This window comes from Plecotus auritus (genome assembly GCF_963455305.1).
Source record: "Plecotus auritus genome assembly, chromosome: 4".
Classification (NCBI taxonomy): Eukaryota; Metazoa; Chordata; class Mammalia; order Chiroptera; family Vespertilionidae; genus Plecotus; species Plecotus auritus.
In genome coordinates this window covers 137,496,687-137,519,373 of record NC_137775.1, presented here as the reverse complement: position 1 = coordinate 137,519,373, position 22,687 = coordinate 137,496,687, and the positions used below count along the sequence as shown (strand labels likewise).

General features: G+C 39.8%; 3 protein-coding genes across 7 annotated transcripts; 1 reads left to right on the top strand and 2 right to left on the bottom strand.

Annotated features, from left to right (window-relative positions):
- Positions 1-1,912: 1,912 nt before the first annotated feature.
- On the bottom strand, positions 1,913-3,489 carry LOC308246347 (protein tyrosine phosphatase type IVA 1-like; the record flags this gene model as incomplete). Of its 3 annotated transcripts, none has more annotated exons than XM_080664537.1 (2): positions 1,913-2,256; positions 3,294-3,489. In XM_080664537.1, the coding sequence occupies 2 exons, from the start codon at positions 3,487-3,489 to the stop codon at positions 1,913-1,915; spliced, it is 540 nt and encodes a 179-aa protein (XP_080520663.1). The 3 variants fall into 3 exon arrangements, with proteins under 3 accessions (XP_080520663.1, XP_080520664.1, XP_080520665.1); XM_080664538.1 differs by having other exon boundaries at positions 1,913-2,242; positions 3,298-3,489; XM_080664539.1 differs by having other exon boundaries at positions 3,369-3,489.
- A 340-nt stretch (positions 3,490-3,829) lies between these two features.
- LOC308246223 (uncharacterized protein) lies at positions 3,830-3,964 on the bottom strand (the record flags this gene model as incomplete). The annotated part of the gene is made up of 1 exon (XM_080664187.1): positions 3,830-3,964. The coding sequence occupies one exon, from the start codon at positions 3,962-3,964 to the stop codon at positions 3,830-3,832; it is 135 nt and encodes a 44-aa protein (XP_080520313.1).
- Positions 3,965-7,712: 3,748 nt separating this feature from the next.
- Positions 7,713-21,585, top strand: CLEC5A (C-type lectin domain containing 5A). Of its 3 annotated transcripts, none has more exons than XM_080664653.1 (7): positions 7,713-7,894; positions 8,396-8,496; positions 9,485-9,544; positions 11,445-11,504; positions 13,639-13,775; positions 17,337-17,443; positions 18,648-21,585. In XM_080664653.1, exons 2-7 carry the CDS (start codon positions 8,415-8,417, stop codon positions 18,760-18,762), a joined length of 561 nt encoding a protein of 186 aa, XP_080520779.1. In that variant the 5' UTR covers positions 7,713-7,894; positions 8,396-8,414; the 3' UTR covers positions 18,763-21,585. The 3 variants fall into 3 exon arrangements, with proteins under 3 accessions (XP_080520779.1, XP_080520781.1, XP_080520780.1); XM_080664654.1 differs by having other exon boundaries at positions 7,740-7,894; positions 9,485-9,529; positions 18,648-21,583; XM_080664655.1 differs by lacking the exon at positions 9,485-9,544 and having other exon boundaries at positions 7,734-7,894.
- Positions 21,586-22,687: the final 1,102 nt, after the last annotated feature.

Here is a 22,687-nt window from a genome sequence, read left to right as displayed (position 1 = left end):
TAAATTATTATAATTACAATTTGTTTAATAATTATAGTATTATTAATATTTTATATTTGTCCTTGTGTTTATTTTGGTAAGTGAGCATAAATTTAATCATAATATTCCTTTTTTATCATTTTAACATTTATAGTATTTGTTTTTCTAGACCCTCTTTCATTCCCAATTTGATAACTTTTGTTCTCTTTTTAATTTATCATTCTACCTAGAGATTTATCAATTTATTGATATTTCCATACTTATTTTCTTCTGCTTACTTTCTATAATTTACTACTAGTAGCCCTGCGCACGAATCCATGCACCAGTAGCTTTCTGCGGGGCCTGGACACTCCGCACCCACTGCCCAGAGGCTCTCTGCAGCCCAGAGGCCCATCCGTGCCCCTGCCTGGTCAGATGCCCATCCATGGCTGGGCACAGAATCTTGCCTCATCACCACGGCGACAAAGCAAGCATTCTGCCAGGCTGCTCACGCTGCTCGCTCTCAGTGGCTGCCCCATCCCCCAGGACTAGGGGACTCTGATGGTGCTGAGAGGACTCGTGGCCGCCATCTTGTGGCTATGGACGCCGCCATCTTTGTGATTGAGTGATGTTAATTTGCATATTACCCTTTTATTCTATAGGATTTCCTTCCTTCTACTTTCTTTCTTTCTTTTTTTTTTTTTTATAAATGCATCTCATTTATTTAGATGTTTAAGCTCTCACACTAAGTTTTTACAAGCTGGTGAACACTGACAAATTATTTCTCCCACAGAACTATAACCACACATTCCCAAACAGTATAAATATATGGTTGAGCTAACATCAGTACACATCACCATTTTATCAATTACATAATAAAACAAATTATCAAGTATCCAAATATTAAGTTACACAGCTCAAAAGGCATATAAAATATCAGATGTCTGCTCAATTCATTAGCAGAAACCCACTTCTTTTTTTTTTTGCAAGAGGGTGGGAAGGAAAAAAAAATCACACTTCAAACAAAAATAAGTTGGTAAACTTCAGAATGTATAAAAAAATACAAGAATTCAGAATTTTTATAAGAATAGTTTTAGCTACAACAAAGCATGTCTACCTTTAAAAAATATTTACCAAAGAGCATATTCTACATGTTCCACACAAGACAAAGGCAACATCTTACTAAAATACTTAATATCCCCCTCTCATTCTTTTCTCAGGCCCTCCCTAAAGTTGCACATTAAGTGCAAACATTAAAATTAACTGTAAGACTTTTTGTCTGGAGACATTAAAGACATGTGCTTCTATACAATGCAGATTTTCAAAATGGAGGCTTTCCATAACAGCACAAAATGAGATTTATAGAAAGACATGAAATAATAACTAAGACTTTGTATAAAAATCAAAAAGTTGAGCAAACCTGATGTATACTTGTATGAATGTGGGAGATGTAAACATAAAGTAAGCAGGCAAATAATCATATAGGCCCTACTTTCTATGTTTGAAATGACTGAAGGGATAAACCACATAAGGTCCAGAGTTCCTGGGATTTTAGTTCTGTATGAAACTAAAATATACAAGTATTGTGCTGGATATTTTGGCACCTAATCTCTCTAAATCTTTTGTATATCGGTAAGATTCTGACATGGGAATAGATTTAAAGACATAACTCAATACTGCATGATTTCAGGAAAAGTAAATGGGTACAAATGATAAGCAGATTTTAAGTTCTGAATAGTAAGAATCTTTTGCCAAGTGTCAAAATAGGTTGATCATAACCCAAACATAGAGGTTGCAATTCTGTCAAGCTTGTGGCCTGATAAAACTGCTGTTCAACCCTCTTTTGGAAACTTCATTAGACTTATTCACCAAGCCAACATGTTGTCTAATATATATGACAAATTAGGTCCTATCTAAAGTTCCACTTTCAAGGAAATGGCATCAGGCACCTGTTTTATTGAATGCAACAGTTGTTTCTATGACGACTAGAGTCTTTGAAGCACAGCCGCATTTTAGGACGATACTTCTCCAAATACAGAAGTTGTTTGCTGTTAAAAGCTCCACACCACTTTTGTCTTATGAACTGTACTGCATCTTCATATTTCATTCCACCTTCGATTAATGCTAGGGCAACAAGCACTGGAGCTCTTCCAAGGCCTGCAACACAATGTACAGCAATACAACAACCAGGTTCTTCACGAAACTTAATTTTTACAAGTTTTAACCAATCATCAACAATCTGGTTGGACGGTGGTGCACCATCATTGGAAGACCAATCAAGAACATGTGGTAGTTCATCTCATGGTAAAATTCCTGAACATGCAATGAAACTAAAGCAGTCATATTTTTGTGCAAAAAATTAAAATTCAAAGTTATCAAGACTGCATTATAAAATTTACAAAAGCCTCCATTAATCAAAAAAAGTAGGGTAATATCATGTAAGGAAAAATATCCTATAAGTAAATTACATCTAGAAAATTTTTACTTTACAAAATTAATTTTCATTTGTAATGCTAACAGCAAGACACCCATGAAAAACACACATGGTGTCTAAATAAGACAAAGAAAAATCGTTTGGGCAAAAATAAATAGGATCCCAAATCAATTATATAGAAAAGATTCCTTTATTAAGTTTTGGTCGAGTATATGTTTGTATATTTTCAGAAAACAACTCCAAGACCATGTGGATTCCTACAACAGAGAGGAATTGACAGGTCTGCTCCAACCACGAAGACAAGAGGAGAAACAGTCCAGAGATGGAAGACGCTGACGACGCCTTGCCACGCTAGCAGTCAGCAGCTGTGCGTCGCAGCACGTTGCCTAGGACCAAACCAGAGAGGGTCGGACCTGCATTGCCACCATGTGCCCCCCAAAATATCCAGATATCATTGCTGGCATGTACACATAAGGAACTGTTTGACATTGAAACGGGGACTCAGAACTATTGGACATTGAAATTGGGACTCAAACATTTTTTGTTATTATATGTTTATTTCTAGTCTGCAGAGGCAAGATTTTTTAAAGGAAAGAAATGGGGTAAAAATAGATACAGAGGCAAAGAAGCATTGAACAGACTATCAAACTACAGTGGGAAGGCAGGGGAGGTTGTGGGCAGCGGGGGGGCTGTAAGAGATCAACCGAAGGACTTGTACGCATGCATATAAGCATAACCGATGGATACAAGACACTGGGGGGGGGGGGCAGGTAAAGGCATGTACTGGGGGGTAGGGGAGGCTGGGTGGGAGGTCAATGGGGGGAAAAAAGGAGACATATGTACTACTATTTGTAATACTTCAAACAATAAAAATAAATAAATAAATAATAAGTAAATAAATGAACATGGATGCCTTCTTTTTCCACAAGAGTAGTGTCATAAGTTGCTTCACATACTCTTACTATTGTGGTAACACCATACTTCTTAGGTTCCTCTATGAATTTGTTTAAGGTCGCATTGGTTGGATTGTGTGTAATAAGAAATCTCATGTTCTTGTATGTGACTTCCACAGGAGCTGGGTGGTTCATTCGAGCCATGATAATTTAGTTAAAAAACACTCAATAGGGTTATGAAATAATTTAAAAATTGAATACAGAAACAATGCAAAGAAACTGAGTCTAATTCAACATACTCCACTTGAAATTCTCAGTGCTTTGAGTGAAGTTGGGAGTAATGGGAAATGAAATGAACCTAACAAGAAGCAGCAAGTCTTCAATCCAGTAATACTGAGGCAAACAGAAAGGAAGTACACTGAGGTTTACCTCACCCAGGTCAGAACTCATGAAATGCTCTGCAGTTTTCAGTTCAGCACTTCTGTGTCCAGGTTAACAACTCATATGGGGGCTTCTTGGTGGAGTAGTAATGAATTTCTACAGTTCACTTGTTGGCATAGAGGTCGTGCTGTGCCTGGCAATAATCTCCACTGCCCTTCAGAAACTCCATAAATGTGTGACCAAGAACACCACAGAACTGAGGAATATGTTTACTCATTGAAGACTGTGGCCTAATCATACAGCCAGACCCAAGGTGGCAGTGCAGACAGTGGTGGGGGCACCACGCTACCATGCAGTGAACAGCTCCGGGAGAGTGCGCAGCCGAGCCCTCCTTCCTTCCTCCTTCCTTTCTCAGGTTTAATTTGTCCCCCTTATATAGCTTCTTAAGGCAGAAAATCAGATAATTAAATTTAAGGGAGAACAGACAGCAGTACAGTCATATTAGTGTACTTTAATATTCCACTGCTATCACTGGATAGGTCTTCCAGACAAATATATCAATAACGAAACAGTGGTCTTGAACAACACACTAGATCAGATGAATTTAATTGATATTTACAGAACATTTCATCCCAAAACAGAAGAATATACATTATTCTCAAGTGTACATGGAACATTCTCAAAGATAGGCCACATGTTAGGATACAAAATAAGTCTATACAAATTCAAGAAGATTGATATAATACCAAGCATCTTCTCAGATCACAATGACATGAAACTAGAAACCAACTACAATAAAAACATCCCCAAACATTCAAACACATGGAGGCTAAATAGAATGTTATTAAACAATGAATGGGTTACCAGTGAGATCAAGGAAAAAATAAAAAATTACCCAGTAACAAATGAAAATGAACACACAACAACCCAAAATCTATGGGGCATAGCAAAAGCAGTCCTGAGAGGTAAGTTCATAGCATTATAGGCTTACCTCAAGAAGCAAGAAAAAAATCTCAAATAAACAATCTAACCCTACACCTAAAAAAAAACTAGAAAAAACAACAACAACAACAAAGCCCAGAGTAAGTAGAAGGAAGGAAATAATAAAGATCAGAGTGGAATAGATGCAGAAATAGCATTCAATAAATCCAGTGCCCATTTATGATAAAAGCTCTCAGCAAAGTGGAAATATGGGGATCATCCCTCAACATAATATGGCAAACTTACAGCCAACATCATACATAGTGGGCAAAAACTAAAAGCATTTCCCTTAAGATAGAAACAAGACAGGAATGTTCATTTTCACCACTCTTATTCAACAGAGTACTAGAAGTCCTAACTACAGCAATCAGACAAGAAGAAAAAAATAAAAGGCATTCAAATTGGAAAGCAGAAATAAAACTGCCATTATTTGCAGATGGCATGATTTTATACATAGAAAACCCTAAAGAGTCCACCAAAAAAGTGCTAGACTTAATAAATGAATTTGGCAAATTAACAGGACACAAAATTAATATCCAAAAATCAGTGGCATTTTTATGCACCAATAATATCTATCAGAGAAACTATAAAAAAATCCCATTTACTATTAGAACAACAAAAATAAGGTAGAATAAACTTAACTAAGGAGGTAAAGACCTGTATTTGAAAAACTATGGGACATTGGAGAAAGAAATAGAGGAAGATACAAACATGTAGAAGCATATACTGTGTTTATGGATTGGAAAAATTGATAGAATTAACATCATTAAAATGCCCATACTACCCAAAGAAATCTATAGATTTGATGTAATTCCTATTAAAATACCAATGGCATATTTCACAGATCTAGAACAAATATACCAAAAATTTATATGAAACCAAAAAAGACGTGAGTAGCCCCAGCAATCAAGAAAGAAGAATAAAGTTGGAAGGATCATAATACTGGATATAAACTATATTACAAAGCCATTGTAATCAAAACAGTCTGGTACTGTCACAAGAACAGGCATATAGATCAATGGAACAGAACAGACGACCCAGAAATCAACCCAAGACTTTATGGTCAATTAATATTTGACAAAGGAGGCAAGAGCATATAATTGAGTAAATAATTGGTGTTGGAAAAATTAGATGGTTACATACAAAAAAATGAAACTAAGCCACCAACTTACACCATACACAAGAATAAACTCAAAATGGATAAAAGACTTAAATATAAGTCACAAAATCATAAAAAATTTTGAAGAAAGCAGTCAATAAAATCTCAGACTTCTTGAGTAGCAATATTTTTGCCAATATATGTCCTAGAGCAAGGGAAACAAAGGAAAAAAAGCTTCTGCTCAGCAAAAGCAACCCACTGTATGGGACAACATATTTGCCAAGAACACATCTGATAAGGGGTTAATTTCCATAATATATAAAAACTTATACAACTCAACACCAGGAAGACAAAAAGTCCAATTTTAAAATGGGCAAAGACTTGGCTGGTTTTGCTCAGTAGTTAGAATGTTAGCCCATGAACCAAAGGGTCTCTGGTTCAATTCCCAGTCAAGAACATGTACCTTGATCAGGTTCGATCCCCAGCCCCCTGGTTGGGGCACATGCAGGAGGCAACAGTCAGTATGTCTCTCTCTCTCTCTCTCTCTCTCTCTCTCTCTCTCTCTCTTTCTCTCTGTCCCCCTCCTCCCCCCTTTCACTCTCTCTAAAAAATCAGTGGGAAAATATCCTCTGGTGAGGCTTTTAAAAAAATGGGCAAAGGAAGGACCTAAATAGATACTTCTCTAAAGAACACATACAGATGGGCAATAGACATATGAAAAAATGCTATACATCACTAATCATCAGAGAGATGCTAATTAAAACTACAATGAGGTATCACCTCACACATGCTAGAATGGCTGTCATCAATAAATCAACAAATAACAAGTGCTGGCGAGGATGTAAAGAAAAGGAAACCCTAGTGCACTGCTGGTGAGAATGCAAAATGGTGCAGCCACTGTGGAAACAGTATGGAGTTTCCTCAGCAAATTAAAAATGGAACTGCCTTTTTACCCAGTGATCCCACTTCTGGGAATGTATCCTAGGGATCTTGAAACACCAATCAGAAAGAATATATGCACCCATAAGTTCCTAGAAGCATTATTTACAATAGCCAAAATCTGGAAGTAGTCCAAGTGCTCATCAGTAGATGAGTGGATAAAAAAATCTGTGGTACATTTACACAATGGAATACTATAGAGCCATAAAAAAGAAGGAACTCTTACCCTTTGAAACAGCATGTATGGACCTGGAGATTATTATGCAGTCAGAGAAAGACAAATATTACGTGATCTCACTTATACATGGAATCTAATGAACAAAGTAAACTAATGAATAAAATAGGTCCATAGGCGCGGGTGCATGGAACAGACTGGCACATCTCAGAGGGGTGGGAGCTGGGGGGAATGGAATGAGATTAACCAAGTAACTTAAATGCATAGACCATGGGCACAGACAATAGTGTGGTGAAGGTCTGGGTTGGGGTAAGGAGTGGTTGGAGGGGGGGAAAGGTAGGGTGGAAATAGGAGACATCTGTATTAGTGTTAACAATAAAAAAAAAATTAAAAAATAATAATACTGAATAGTCACCATCCTCATATGGCATATGGTTTAGAATGTGAGTGGCTGGACCAGAGAGGGGACTGCGCAAAGCTGTATGACAGTGAATGGAGCAAATATAAGACATGAGGACCTGCTCACTAATATCAGTGACTTCAGGTGGATTTCTTTACTTAAAATTTTCACTTAGAATTGCAAAAGTGTGGCAAGGGAAGTACAAATAATTTCCAGATACCTCCCACCCATAATCCCTATTTGGTAAGATTTTACTACATTTTCTTTCCACTGTATTTCAAGGAGATTCAGATACAGAGAAAGGGTGAATCTGTGTTGAGGCATTTTGCTTTCCAAATTCTCCTAAAAATGTTCCCCTGTATCAGAACCCCTCTGGCAGGAACCTTCCTATCACAAAGTCCATAGCTTCCTTCCCCTCCTTGCCCCACCCTCTCCCTTTGCTAAGAGCACAAAAGGGGAAGAAGTGTGCGCTTGGGGATGCTGCCAAGACAGAGAGACTGTGTGAAGAAGGAAGGAGTCCCCTGAGCAGAAGGAGTGCATTCTCAGGAGAAAGGGCTCTGCCCACCACACCACGCATAAGACCACCAGGAAGATCCGCACTGCAAACCAATCCAACCTTTCAGGGAGAGAGCAGGTAAGTGTATGTCCTCTCTGCACAGATTGTTGGCTCTTCTCCAGTGCCAAGACTTTCAGGGACACCTGTCCTATCTATCAGCTCCTGACATAGTCTTTGAAAGACTGAGGCTTCTGACAGCTGAAGTCAGGATGGCCAAGACTACTAACTAAGGCGCTAAGGAGCAAGAACCATTTCAAGGCTAAGGGTTTTCAAAGTCCAGAAAAGGATTTAGTTCATTATACAGAATTTAGGAGGCCACAAATGGGAACAGGGTTGAGGCCCAGAGCTGAGAGATGGGTGAAGGAGAGACACTGTATCAAGTTCAAAGGCTCCCAACCAGCGCAAGATCCTATTCATATTTGGGCCTGTGCTGGGTCTCCTCCTTGTACCTGTCAATGGCATGCCTGCCTTCAAGCCCCCCTCCTAAGAGTGCTCTGAGGAAGGCATTGGCATATGTCCTAATGAAGAGAAGTCTTGTCCCCAGACACTGACGGGGGTACTGTGCTCTAATCCCCACAGGCCTCCTCATCTCATCATCATGAACTGGTGGTGCATGATCATCTCTGGGCTTATTGTAGTGGTGCTTAAAATTGTCGGAATGACCTTATTTCTGCTTTATTGTGAGTATTTGAGCAATCTCTTACCCCAACTCCATGTTGTCTTGTTTTTGGATCTTTTCTCAGAATGCATGGTTAAATGTATAGGTTAAGTGCCCAAGTCTTTCCACCTGAGAGCAACTGACAATACCCCTTCTCACTTCCCAAAACACACAAAGGGCCAGGTTCCTTGCTCTACCTTGGAGATGTAGAATGGACTGAGTACCCCACACAAAGCTTTCATCGTATATCATTAGTTGGGTAATCTGAGCTGAAACACTCAGCAGTGCTTGCTATTGTTGCTAAAATCTGAAAATTCAGCTGCAGTTCATCCTATTGTTGGAGCTGTAAGATAAGATAATGGGTTTTTTTCGAAGGGAGGAATTTCCTCCTATGTACACAGAAATGAATTCATCTAAATGCTTAGAACAAAAAACCTCCTATCAAGGAATTGTACTGCAATTGCAGCAAGTAGAATCTTCTCCAACCCCAGAAGCCAGTAGGGAAAATAAATGAGGAAGGAAATGTAGTTTAGGAGGCAGTGGTTGGGTAAGAAGTGTCTTCCTTATGACCCAATCCAAAGGTACAATTTGTATCACATCAAAGAACAGGAAGACAATACAAATATAAATAAGTGAACATATTCACAAAAATCATGTACGTACATGTCTTTGTGGGCCAGAGTCAGACAGTTCTATATTTTCCATTAATAGTCACAGTTGCCCTATCCAGTTTGGCTCAGTGGATAGAGCATTGGCCTGTGGACTGAAGGGTCCCAGGTTCGATTCCAGTCAAGGGCATGTACCTTGGTTGTAGGCACATCCCCAAGTGTGTAGGAGGCAGCTGATCAATGTTTCTAACTCTCTATCCCACTCCCTTCCTCTCTGTAAAAAATTAATAAAATATATATTTTTTTAAATAGTTACAGTGACCTAACAACCCCTGTGGGGATGTTTGTTTGTTATATTCATCCTGCAGTTGGGGCTGAGGCAATAGCTGATTTTCTTTGCAGTCCCACAGATTTTTGGCAAAAGTGATGACAGCTTCAGTCCCACAGGTAGCTATGGAACAGGTAATGTGCATGACAATAATCTCTTCTCCATAACGTTCTAATATGCTCAATTCTCTTTAGAAACCTTTCTCAAGGACTTTTCCCAAGAAGTTCTTTGGCAGGAAATGTGCATAAATATCTGCTAATTTATAATATATATATACATTCTGGGATGTACATCCAAGGTATAACATGGTGACTACTGCATTCTATACTTGACAGTTGCTAAAAGAGTAGTTCTTAGATGTTCTTACTGCAAATAAAAAGTGGCAATTCTGTGAAGTAATGAAGGTGTTAGCTAACCTTATTGTGGTAATAGATTTTGCAGTATTTTTGTATTAAATCATCACACTGTACAACTTAAACTTACACAGTGTTATATATCAATTATATCTCATAAAGCTGAAATAAAATAAAATAAATTAAATGCAATACAGTCAGCAAAAAATCTTCTATTTCATCCCCTTCCTTTTATAGTTGGGAAACCAAGACTAGCCTGAGTGAAATGTCTGGTCCTCAGTTTTCCTCCTGGGTCTGAGGAGGGGAATTAGTATGGAATCACTGTGATGTAATGTGAAAGTATTTAGTAAACTCTGACATGTTGTACACCTAAAGGAACTGTTATAAAGAAGTCCATTCCCACACACACAAAAAATTGTATTCAGATCTTTTTGTGTGCCAAGCACTACACTAGACCAACCAGAGAAGAAAAATAAAAACAGAACATATTCATCAACTACAACACACAAGGCACGATGCCAGAGCTATAGAGGATAAAGAGATGGATGAAGCACGGCTCTCCTTCCTCAACCCACCTCTGCCTCTCACTCCCTCTTAAGACACCTACTACTTTGTACATCTTTAAGAGAATGATTGTTTCTTGTTTGTCCCAGACAAGCAAGACACTCAGTACACTGAGTTAGTTACATGGAGGAAATACTCATGAAATATTTATGGAGTTCTGTTCAGTTACAATCCCCACACCAGGTTATTACATATCTCACACACACACACACACACACACACACACACACACACACACACACACACAACAAAAAACCTTTGAACTGGAGACTGAAATAAAAAGTGAGTGCTAACTTGTATGCTTTATTAATATAAGTGTAAGTAGCTGTCTGGGTCTATTAAAGAGGTCTTCAACCGCAATGGACAAATAATTGGGCCACTGAGGATACATTTTACTGCCTCTGAAGCCACTGCAGCTTCCTGCTCAGGCGGCCAGTGTTCCCAGGAAAAATGAGGCCTCTTAGAGGCCTATAAATTCCCCTACTTATATTCAAATAAATATTTGCCTCTTCTCTGCCCATAGGAAAGCTCTGGAAGTTTGCCTGCCTTCTTGTCTGCCCATAGCCCTGGCCCTGAAACTTGCTCCAGTTAGCCACAGTCCTTAGCACTGATGACTTGTGATCAAAGAAGGCTCCAAAAAGTTGCTGATCATGAGTTTTCATATAGGGTTTGAGGCACCAGAACTGGAGAAAGCAGCAATGACGCTGTGTAGATCCTGGAGGGGAAGAGGTCCAAACAGTTCTTTGGATATAACAGTGTCAAATGTGAACATGAGAAAGGAGCAGGAGGTTTCCTTCTGATACTAAATCGATCCATTCTTCCTGTCTCCTGTTCTTCCTCTCAGCATTTCACACCTACTATCACACCAAAAAAAAAAACAAAACAAACAAAAAAAAACATGAACTAGAACTTGGGGTGCGGGACATGACAAATAATGGTAGTAGTTTGATGGAAGGTTCCAAGAAAAAAAGTCTCTGAAAAATTCTAGTGCAGAATGACCAAGAGCCCCTTGTCACCTCCACTGTCCAGAGACAGGTAGTCACAGGAACTTGAAGCTGCTTTGAGTTTTGTGTTATATTCATCACATGCCTACCTTCAAGTTTTCTTTTCCTTTCAGTCCCACAGACTTTCGGGAATGGTAATGACAGCTTCAGTCCCACAGAGAGCTCTGGAACAGGTAAAGAGCATCATTATAACTTCCTCTCCACCCCCAGGTTCTTATGTAGTAATTTCTTAAAGACTTTTCCCGGTGGCGCTGGAAGCGGGACTCATAAGATTCAGTACACAATGGGAAGCAAAGGAGAGTTCATCCTGCTCAGGCTCTTGATCATCCTTTCTGTCCTCTGATTCAGGTCATAGCCTTCGGTGCTACACCTGTCTCAACCCAGGTGGTGTGTGCACTGTCGTCAGCAACTGTATAGTTAATTTTGATGCATGTCTCTACGGCAAAGCCGAGACACGGACATACTACCAGTGCTGGAAGTTTGATAACTGCAACTACGACTACCTCTCAAAACACTAAGGAGAGAAGACTCTGCAGTATGAATGCTGCCAGAAGGACCTATGTAGCAAAAGCACTGGGACGAGCATAACAGGGACCATCACTCTGCTGGTGACCCCGCTGCTCACAGCATTTTGGAAACTTCTTATCTAAATCAATACCAGGAGAGATTCTCCTCACTCCCAGCTTCTGTGTATTCCTTATTTCCTTTGCTGCCACAAAATCTTTCTATTTTCTTACTGGATCCTGTTGGGAAAGACCAAACCAAAACTAGCTTGAGCAACTTGGATAAGAGAGAGAGAGAAAGAGAGAGCGAGAGCAAGAGCGAGAGAGCGAGAGAGCGAGAGAGCGAGAGAGAGAGAGAGAGAGAGAGAGAGAGAGAGAGAGAGCGCTGGAAAATCAGTCCTGTTTGCAGAGAAGGCCCCTCTGAGGGAAGAAGTTTAGAAGTGAAGCATGTGTCATATTAGCTGGGTTAGTTGCATGCTGCTTCCTCTGCTCGTTGCAGTGATAGCTTAACTAGATTCTCTGCAATTGACACTTATTTCCCCGCTTGTTCCTTGGATGTAGTTACCGGTATGATCAGTGCTTTTCGTGAGGTGGGGGGGGGGGGGTGCGGGTTGGAGCAGAGGGGTTCTTTTCACCAATCTCTCTCACAGGGGATGCTTCCATCCCCTCCTTTTATGGCCCCTGTGTTGCCATGTAGGCATGATGAATATTCCAGATGTGGGCTGTCAGGGGCAATGAGATTCTAAATGCAGAGTGATTAGAATGAGTGTTACATTCTCAACTAGAAGGTGTCTGGCAGAGTAGGCGGTAAGCTTTCCAGGTGGCAGGGCAGAGGCACCAGGTCTGCCTTTAGAGAGGTACCAATGGCTGAAATCTGAATTTTCTTCTTTTCCTAAATTTTGTATGGGCTTTGCAGTCTTTCCCTAAAAAACAGCTTAAACATGTCAATTAATGGTGTGTTAAAACTATTCCCCTCCCCTTTTCATATTTTCGCTTTGTCACACAGTTCAAGACTAAATATTTGAACTCTTTGCTACAAGTGATTTACAGTATCGTGTGCTTATTTTGAGTATTATCAGTGGGAATACCCTTATGTGTATGTGTATTGTAAGAATGCAATGGGAAGTTGTCATCACGAACAGCAACAGGCCCACAAGGATGTTCTACCTGCTGACATCAAGCCTGTTGACTCCTAGCTGCCTTAGCACAGATCATGTGATGTTCATTTGTAAGGGCTGTTAGCATCCTTACAAATGTCAAGACTTTGAGAAGCTCTACCAGTTTCCTAAAGAGAGAGACCCCTTTTCAGGAGGGCAAAGTCTTGCCTTTTTTGTGTGTGTGGATGCTTGTGAATAATTCTCAAGATCTGGTAGACTTAATAACATTTATATTCTTATAACCTTGTCTGCTTTTAATAGCATAGCCTCACTTGCCAATAAAAGTGAGATTTCTTGATTAATGTTTTTTTAAAAAGGCCTTGATTATATAATCTGCAAGAGAAAGTGGAACAAATGATGCCTTTTTGAAAATAAAATATAATAATAAAAAAAGACTTTTCCCATTGCCTCCTTTCTTATGAAAGATTTTTGCTCAAAGGGACCCATAAAGACCTCCTAATTCATTCCCTTCATGTTATACATAGGGATACTGAAATTAGACTGGATGAAATTTCTTCCTGAATTGAGGATGATTTGTTTGAATATAATTGTTATAAAGAAACCCATGTCCCACTATATTACGACTCAGTTCCAGGGCTCTCACCTGCAACCACTATATCATGCTCTCTTCTCTTGGATTTCCTTAGTCTGCCCCAGCAGTTGGAATTTTCATCAAGGAAGATGCTTTTTGTTGTCCACCTCTGAAATGCCTTGGAACAAAAGCATGGACATGTGTAAAGAGCAAGAATCGACTTTGGCCATTGTCAACACGCCAGAGAAACTGGTGAGAGCATGAAAAAAATACAATAATGCAGCCCACCTGACACCAGTCTCAGTGGGAGGAGGGGTGGGACAATTTGACTGATGGAGCTGGGGTGAGGTAGGGGATGAAGAGGTGGCTCTTTGGGAGCTCAAGCTCCTTGTTCTGAATCTGGAGCTGGGGTAGCAATGGGATGTTCTCCTCAGGTCCATCTGAGCTAGTGAAATCCATAAGGCACAGAAGTAGACTGTTATCCTGAGGATGGGTCGGGACATTTAAAGTGCAGGGAATGACCAAATGAGCTGATGTGTATTAAAGTGCAGGGAATGACCAAATGAGCTGATGTGTATAAAAGTTGTTTAAGAACTATAAAATACTTCAAAGATGTAAGCTATTAATGTATCATCCCAGTCTGCCTCATTAATAAGGAAGATGCCAATTAACAAAATGAGTAAAACACAAATAATCCTATATAACAAAAGGCTAATATGCAAATTGACCAAATGGTGGAATGACCAGTCGCTATGACACACACTGACCACCAGGGGACAGATGCTCAATGCAGGAGCTGCCCCCTGGTGGTCAGTGCGCTCCCACCTTGGGAGTGCCACTCAGCCAGAAGTTGGCTCACGACTGGCAAGCACAGTGGTGGTGGCGGCGGCGGGAGCCTCTCCTACTTCTACAGCAATGCTACGGATGTCCAACTGATGGCTTAGGCCCGCGGGCTCCTGGACTGCGACAGGGCATAGGCCAGGTTGAGGGACCAGCCCCCCCCCCCCCCCCCCGCCCCGCAGTGCACAAATTTCGTGTACCAGGCCTCTAGTAAGGTCATAGACTTGGGATTGCATTATACAATTATGATAATAAAAAAGCCAACACTATGCAAAAAGCTTTGTTTTAGTATCTCCTTTTATGCTCATAACAATTCTGAGGAGGTATTATTAGCTGTAGTTTATATATGAGGAAATTAGGGCACAGAAAAGTACTTTGGCCAAGGTCATACACCTACTAAAGGACAGCAGATGGAATTGAGATCTCTCTACCTCCAAAACCCACACTCTACTCAATTTAGACCCTAATATATTTTATTTTGTAGTTACCTCTTCACATCCTAAGCATTTGCTAAGTGCTAGACATTATGCTACATACAGGAATAGTGCTTCTTTTCCTCTATCCCTTCAACCTTCTTCTAAAAAGTCCTCCTGTTATTGAGAAGAATTTGTAAGAGGGTCTTCTGTGAATCTGGGATGTAGATGTCCAACAAAGAGCTACTAAGAACCCCCATGGGAAGGAAAAATACTTTAACATAGAGAATCAGAAGCAAGAGAGTGGGGAGAAAAGAAAAAAAGATGAAGGGAATGGAACAGAAAGTCAATATTCTCATTGCCTCTACCAACTCTTACGTTTTGTGGCATCTCAAGTGTGATCCTTGGCATTCTCTACTACTTGGCATTCTCCACCATGCTAATCACAGAAAAAGCTCATAACAGTAGTGGTTTGCTGATGATTCTCAAGTGTATCTCCAGCTCAGCCTTCTCTAGACCACAAAGCATATATATATTTAAAGTGCAGGGAATGCACTTTGATGTTTCAAAAGCATCACAAACTCACCATATCAAAGTGAGTCATTATATTTCACTCCAACTGCTCTTCCTCTTGAATTCCAAATACTTGCAAGTAATTGTGTCACCCAAGAGCAACGCAATTGTGTCACCCAAGACAGTTTCTGGGACTTGATCTTTTCTATTCTCTCCTAAATTAGTTACTAACCAAATCCTTTCCTATATTCATATAGCAATAATTCACCTCTCATCTGGATTTCTTCAAAATTCTTCTAACTCCTCTTTTTATCCCTAGTTTTGACCTATCTTACCTATCCCCCACAGAACTGATATAATAAAATATGTAAGGCTTTTAACTGTCTGTGCCATTTGCCAAATTAAAATGAGTTAAAATCCAGCTTCCGTAGCATGACATATAGTACAGCCTCTGCCTTCTGCCAAGGTTTGTGTGCCAGCCCACCTCCCTTCTAGCTCTGCACCAGCCACATTGAACATCCTCTAGTTCCTCAAATGCTCCAGGTTGCTGTGCAGTCTGCTGTGATCTAATGCCCCCTCTTCCAGAAAGGACAAGTCCTGACCCATGTTTTTGCCTGACAAACAGCTATCTCCTCAAATTCATTTCATATATCACTTCACCTATAGTCTTTCTGGAAAACCCCAAATTCATGTAGAATTGATCACTTCTTTCTGCCTGAGCCAGATCTAGCACGTATTTCCTGGGATATCTCACTACACTGGTTGACTCATTATCTTCTCTTACTAGGTCTGTGGATCTTCAACATGTTGGTATGACTGAGGTTTTAGAAATGGTGGTGAAATCTATGCACCTCTACCCAGAAACATTACATAGGCACAGTATTTTGAATAAAATTCTAACAGCTTCATAGGTCCCCTTGGAAACTATCCATGGTTTCCAGCAAAAGGGCTAAAGGTTAAGAAACCTTGTTTTAGACCATGGGTCAGCAAAATTCTTCTTGAAGAGCTAGATAGTATATATTTCATACTTTTTAGGTCATAAGGTCTCTGTCACTACTACTTTACACTGCCATTGTATCTCAAAAGCAGCCATAGACAATATGTTTAAAAAATGGGCCTTGGTGTATTCCAATAAAACCTTATTTACAAAAATGGGCTACAGTCTAGATTTGGCCCACTGGCTGTAGCTTGCCAACTGCTGCTTTCGATAATAATTTCTTTAGGAGAAATGAATTTGTTTCTATATCCCTAGCATTGTACAATGCCTGGTATGTAACTGACACTCAAATGTTTGTTAAATGAGTAAATTTGCTAATTAATTTTTTTAAATAATAAAATTAGATATGTTGAGGAAGGAGAACATTGAGAAAGGGGGAATAAAGGCAACAGCCATGGGGAAGAGAGACTATCTAAGTGGACTCAGATATCCACTAATTGTGGAAGGTATGTGAAGAGTACAGAAGAGGCCAGGAGTTCCCAGACTTCTGGCTGGGGTGATTTGTTGTTCATTAATTAACTATGATGTCTTGGATTAGCATCAAGTTATGAAATACTCAATAAACACTGATTATTTCTCATGGAATTATCTGCTTTAGCAATACACTTTAAATCTCCCTATTTTCTCAAGGAATTCACTTGACCTCAAAAACCTTATTCATTATATAAAATTTCTGGCAAGGAAAACAATCCTATGCAGAGAGAATCAAATAAAGGTGCATTTGAAATTGCCTTTTTTGAGATAGTATACCCTTCCTTTTCCATCACCGTGGAATGTGTTAGAAATGAAAATCTTTAGAGCCCTACAGCAGACCTATGAAGATCTACTGCACCAGAGCCCAACAGCCTGTGTGAAAAGAGCTCCAAGTGGTCCCGATGTTCTGTGTAGACTGAGAATTACTTCTTTAGGATTTATGTTGAGTGTCATCTGCAGAGTCCTCTACCAGCCTTCCTTGTTCCCAGAATCAGATATGATCATGGACCCACTAACCCAAGGAAGCAAGAGCAAAGAACCTCCTGTTGAACTGTTTGCTTGTTTTTTAATTTCTAGAAGTTCCTCCAGAAGATAACTGGACCTGAGAGGCATTTTATTGGCTTACTATACCAGCATGCAAAGAAAAGTTGGCAGTGGATCAACAACTCTGTTTTCAATGGCACGTATGTGAACAACCCACATTTTTCTAGGGAACTTTGTTCCCTTCAGGAGTCCAGATCTGAGATTCAGTGGACTTGTCCTGGAAGAGCACAAAGCTGAGACCTAGTTCTCTGTTCTGTTTCTCTCCTTTCTTCCAACCCATCCATTCCCAGAGATACATTTTTTGGTAATTTTTTTATTATGGAACATACCAAACATTTCTAAAGAGAGAGAAGAATATTCATATAACAAATTATTTTGTTCAAATTAGGATCCAAACAAAACCACATATATACCATTTGTTTGATCTAGCTCATAAGTCTCTTTTAACCCACAGATCATATTTTATTACTAAGTTCTGACAAGTTTCCCAGATGTGGCTTTTTTATCCAAAGAAAGATAATCATAAGCAACTTGTCTCTGTCTTAAAGTTATAAACTTTAACTCCCAGGAGCTATCTGTCTTAAAGTTATAAACTTTAACTCCCAGGAGCTATCCTGTCTTTCATTCCGTGGACATAGCATTGGTGGAGAACATTGCCAGTGTACATCTGAAGAGGCTGAGTCAGATAGAAAACAAGTCCATTCCCTGCCTGTAACTGGGCTTCCCACAGAAGAGTGGAAATTAATATTCACTGTCAACTAAATGCCAGGCACTTTACACATGTCATTCCTGCACTATCCACAATGATGCTACAGAAAAAAGCTTTTGTTAATCCCCATTTCACAGACAGTTGGATGGAGCATAAGTGACTTAGAAGTGTGTTGAATGTCACCAAGCTGGGAATTGATGGAGCCATGTTTTGATCGCACATACACTTGATTTCATAACTCTTGACCTTTTCATGAAGCCAGACTCTTTCCAGTCAGACTGAAAGGGCCTGACTGACAGAAAAAGAGGCGGGAGAAGGTCAATGAAGTATTTCTTTCCTAAAGCCACCTGCTGCCTAGGAAAAGAAATATCTTCCTCCTCAGTCCTCCTGCTGTGCACATAGTACCTTCAGTACTAAAACATTATTTCTGGGAGGAAATGGAACAAATGGCCCATACAATGCTTCTGACCAAACACAGACTGAGTCAGTCCAAGACTGTGAATCCATAAACATTCACATGAGAGTTGACAGGAAAGGGTCAGTTTAGAGATGGATTTGGGGATAGGAGGGGGACTGGAATCAGGATAAGGCAGGGCTGAACTGATGGGCCTTAACCATGTTCTTTTCTCATTCAGTATTATCAATCAGCTTCAGGATTTCCACTGTGTGACCATAGGCCTAACAAACACATTTGATGCTGCATCATGTAACATCCCATACCGCTGGATCTGTGAAAAGCGTGCCAAATGATCAAGTTCTCTGTGGTCTCTGACAAGAACAACCAACATACTTATGAAGATAGTGAAAGAGAACATTGACAATCAGGACTGATCCAAGAAATAGATAATATCAAATTACTGTGTCTTCTATGGGTTACTGGCTGAGCTCCCTAACCAGTCCTCGGGGCTAATGCACTGGCCCCTTTACAGATATACTTGCATGTACACAACTGAGGCAAACTCCCCATTCTGAGCCAGTAATTCCTCAAGACCCCATTTCCTGTGAGAGTTGCATCTGTGATTCTTTTTTATCTGAACTGGTCATGTAGTCAATGATTCCTTTGTGCATCTGTAGACTAGAAGAGGCCTGGCTGTTTGGGGGAATGAGCTTCTGTATTCCACAAGGAGAGTGGATACTAGCCATCTCCAAGAAACACGATCAGTTTTGTGGAGGCAACTCGGTTGGTATAAAGACGGGTATTTTTCTGTATAACTGAGCATTTCTCATTGGTCAACAGGGCGAAGCCTGTTGCCAGGGTCTGTCTGATCCTCAGAGTACATGGCCGTACTACCAGGGAGAAACTGCAGACTGAGCAGGTGTGAACCTTATTTAGAGAGTAGCAAGGGTGGAAGATGGATAAACTTTGCTTCTGTGCCCTCATCTCTGTTCCCAAGAGACCCCTCGACACACCCTTCATCCCCGCCCCTGGTCTGAACTGAGGCCAGGCTCTGGGAAGGACTCTTGGAGCCGAGCTTGGAGCAGAGAGAGTGTTGTTCCAGGGAATGAGGAGGAGTCTTGGCAGGCCAAGAATCTGCTAGGAAACCCCTTTTAAGATAACCCAACAGTCAAGATGACCAAGCTGACTGAATCTCTGTTCAACAAAGCTCTAAGAGAGACTCAAGCTAAAAATGTTCTTGGTCTTGGCCTGAATCTCCATTTTAACAGATTCTGATTATCTGATCATATTTGTTGAGTATATTTTAACGAACTGAGGTAGTCTCCTGGGCCCCAGTGATCACAACATATTCCTCTTTGCAGTTCTGGAAAAGGAAAAATACTTTAACATAGAGAACCAGGAGCAAGAGAGTGGGGAGAAAAAAAAAAAAAGACCCTGCCAAGTACAGCCTTGCACTGGTTGACATCACACTGAACCCAGACTATTCCAGCTGATCAAGAATTAGAAAAAGGGGAGGGATGCTCAAGGAAACATTGGATGGAGGCAAGGAGTGGGCATATAGAAGAAAGGGCACACCAGGAACAAATGGAAATCATGCAGAAGGAAGTAAGAGTCCATTTGGCCTGATGGGAAGGAAGGCAAGAAAGAGGTAGAAAAGTCATGGGGTATCCTGTCTGTTCTCTGTACTCAACATAGGCTACAGACCCTCCTCAGTGCATGGAAAAGAGAAAAGAGATGCCCGTGGGTTTTCAGTAGCAAGAATTAAACCATGAGAGACTGTACAAAATAAAGGAAATTATAGTCACCTAAGTAAAATGCTTACCACTTATGTCTAATAATATAAATGTCATTAGATGGATGTCAAATTAAATTATTGTCAGTTTTATTTTTATTACACCACTAAGCTCTGTTCCTATGTTACTAAGCTTCATAGTTTTTGGTTAATTAGCATGCCACTTATTTATAATTTTAAAAAATGAGATAATTAGAACTTGCTTGAAGGAGATTTCCAGAAACAATTTGTGTTTGGGGTAGAGAGGATGTTGCAATCATTAGTAGTCTCATGGTGTTCGCAAAGACCAGTGCTGCAGTTGAAGAGGGAGAAAAGGCTAGGTGTGTGGTAAAAAAACACAAAAACAGAATTCTAACCAAAGTTAAGCCCCAGAATTCAGACAACAGAGAGAAATCCACAACCATCTGTTTTGAGAAGGGAGAACTGTGGTTGCCACACTTCCTATGCGATGACAGGAGAGATTGCAAACTTTTAGAGTCCGGAAATGTAGACATCTAGTGATTTCCCTAGGAGACAGACAGCTCAAATTTTCCCCAAGATAAGGAGGTGCTCTGCCCCAGTTCTAAAAGTAGTCCTGTGAGCTGGGCTGGGGTGCGGGTGGGGAGTATATAGGAAATATGTGGACTATGGTTTAAGTTTATTACTGGGGGCAGGGGTGATCAGATATTAGGATAGATAAATGTCACCTTATTGGGTAGCAGCAGTGTGGTTTTCATTTTTTTTATTATATATATTTGTAACCCTCACCTGAGGATATATTTATTGATTTTTAAAGAGAGAGGAAGGAATGGGGCAGGGGGGGAGAGAGAGAGAGAGAGAGAAGAAAAACATTGATCAGTTGCCTCTCATATGCTCCCCAACTGGGGTTGAACCCACAACATAGGTATCTGCTCTGACCTGAAATCAAATCCACAACCTTTTTGGTGTACAGGACAATGCTCTAATTAACTGCCCACCCAGTTGGGCTGTGGTAGAGCTTTTAAAAAAAAGCAATGTAAATCTAATAAACCACTGGATTAGAGTTTTGACTCTGCTTCCAGTATGGTATGGGAATCTGTATAGAATTCTTATGCTTTCTGTGTCTTAATTTCCTTATGTATAAAATGGGGCAGTAATATCTCTCTCAAAAAAATTCTTGCACATAATAAATAAGATCCCCGCTATGTGTCTCAATGGTGATAAACAATAGGGGAAGCCCTTAGTGGAATATTTGCAGTTGAGACCTTTATCTTAGAATTGCCTCTTCAATTTGACTTTTCATTCTCTTTATTATGTCCTTTGATGCACAAAAGATTTTAATTTTGATGAAGTCCAATTTATCTATTTTTTCCTTTTGTTGCCTGTGCTTTTGGTTTCATATCCATTAAATTGCTGCCAAATTCAGTGTCATGAGTCTGTTCCCTATGTTTTCTTCTAAGAGTTTTATAGCGTCGGGTCTTATATCTAGATCTTTGATCTATTTTGAGTTAACCTTTGTATATTGTATAAGGTAACAATCCAAATTCATTCTTTTGCATGTAGATATCCAGTTTCTCCAAGTGCCAGATTTTTAATCTCTTAAGATTGAAAATAATGTTCTATACAATTTTTTCCTTTTTTAATCTAATTAGAAACATATATCTAGATTACGGAAGCAACAGACTATAACAATGAAATAAAATTACTACATGTAATATTACCCTACCTTAGACAAACATAATTTTATACCCCTGGATTGAAGCTAGGCATTGTGGTAAATTATATTATTGTTCACAAATTCACTGTCCGTCCCTGCAGGAGGACAATCCTTTCCTATCCTGCTGATAGCAGGCTTGGCCTTGTCACTTGCTTTGGCCAATGAAAGCTGACCAAAATTTACCATACACCATACTTTACCCCACCTCCACCCCAGTTGGAGGCTGCCCCATTAGCCTGGACTATAATGAGGACACTGAGGAGCAGAGAGACAACTGACCCATAGTCAAATACTGGGAACAGAATAAACATTTGCTGTTGTGAGCTATGAAGATATTTGAGGTTGTTTGTCATCATATCTTGATGCAAGAATGAATATCAAGTAGTTCACATAAAGATATACAATTAGCATTGCACAAGTTAGCAGTGTAGGTTATTTAGCATACTGGTTAAGCAGATGAACTCTGATGCCAGACTGCCTAGGTTTGGATCCTGGGCCCCTACATATTAACAATGTGACCTTGGGCAAGTCTCTCCTATCTCTGTACCACAGCAGTGTTTTCCTTAGCTTGCAACTTTTATGTTAAAAACTAAAAATATTTTCCAATATATTTTGATTTAATAGGAAGCTCCATTTACCAAGTGTCTTCCAGTTAGAGAAATATGTGTATGTAAATAAGTATATATTCCTGTATAATAGAAGAAATAAATACATAAATTCATAAATTAAAAAGGGTGAGAGGTTGAATTACTGCATCCCTAAGACACAAAAGAAATGCAATTATTTTATTTTTATAGGCAATACGCACATA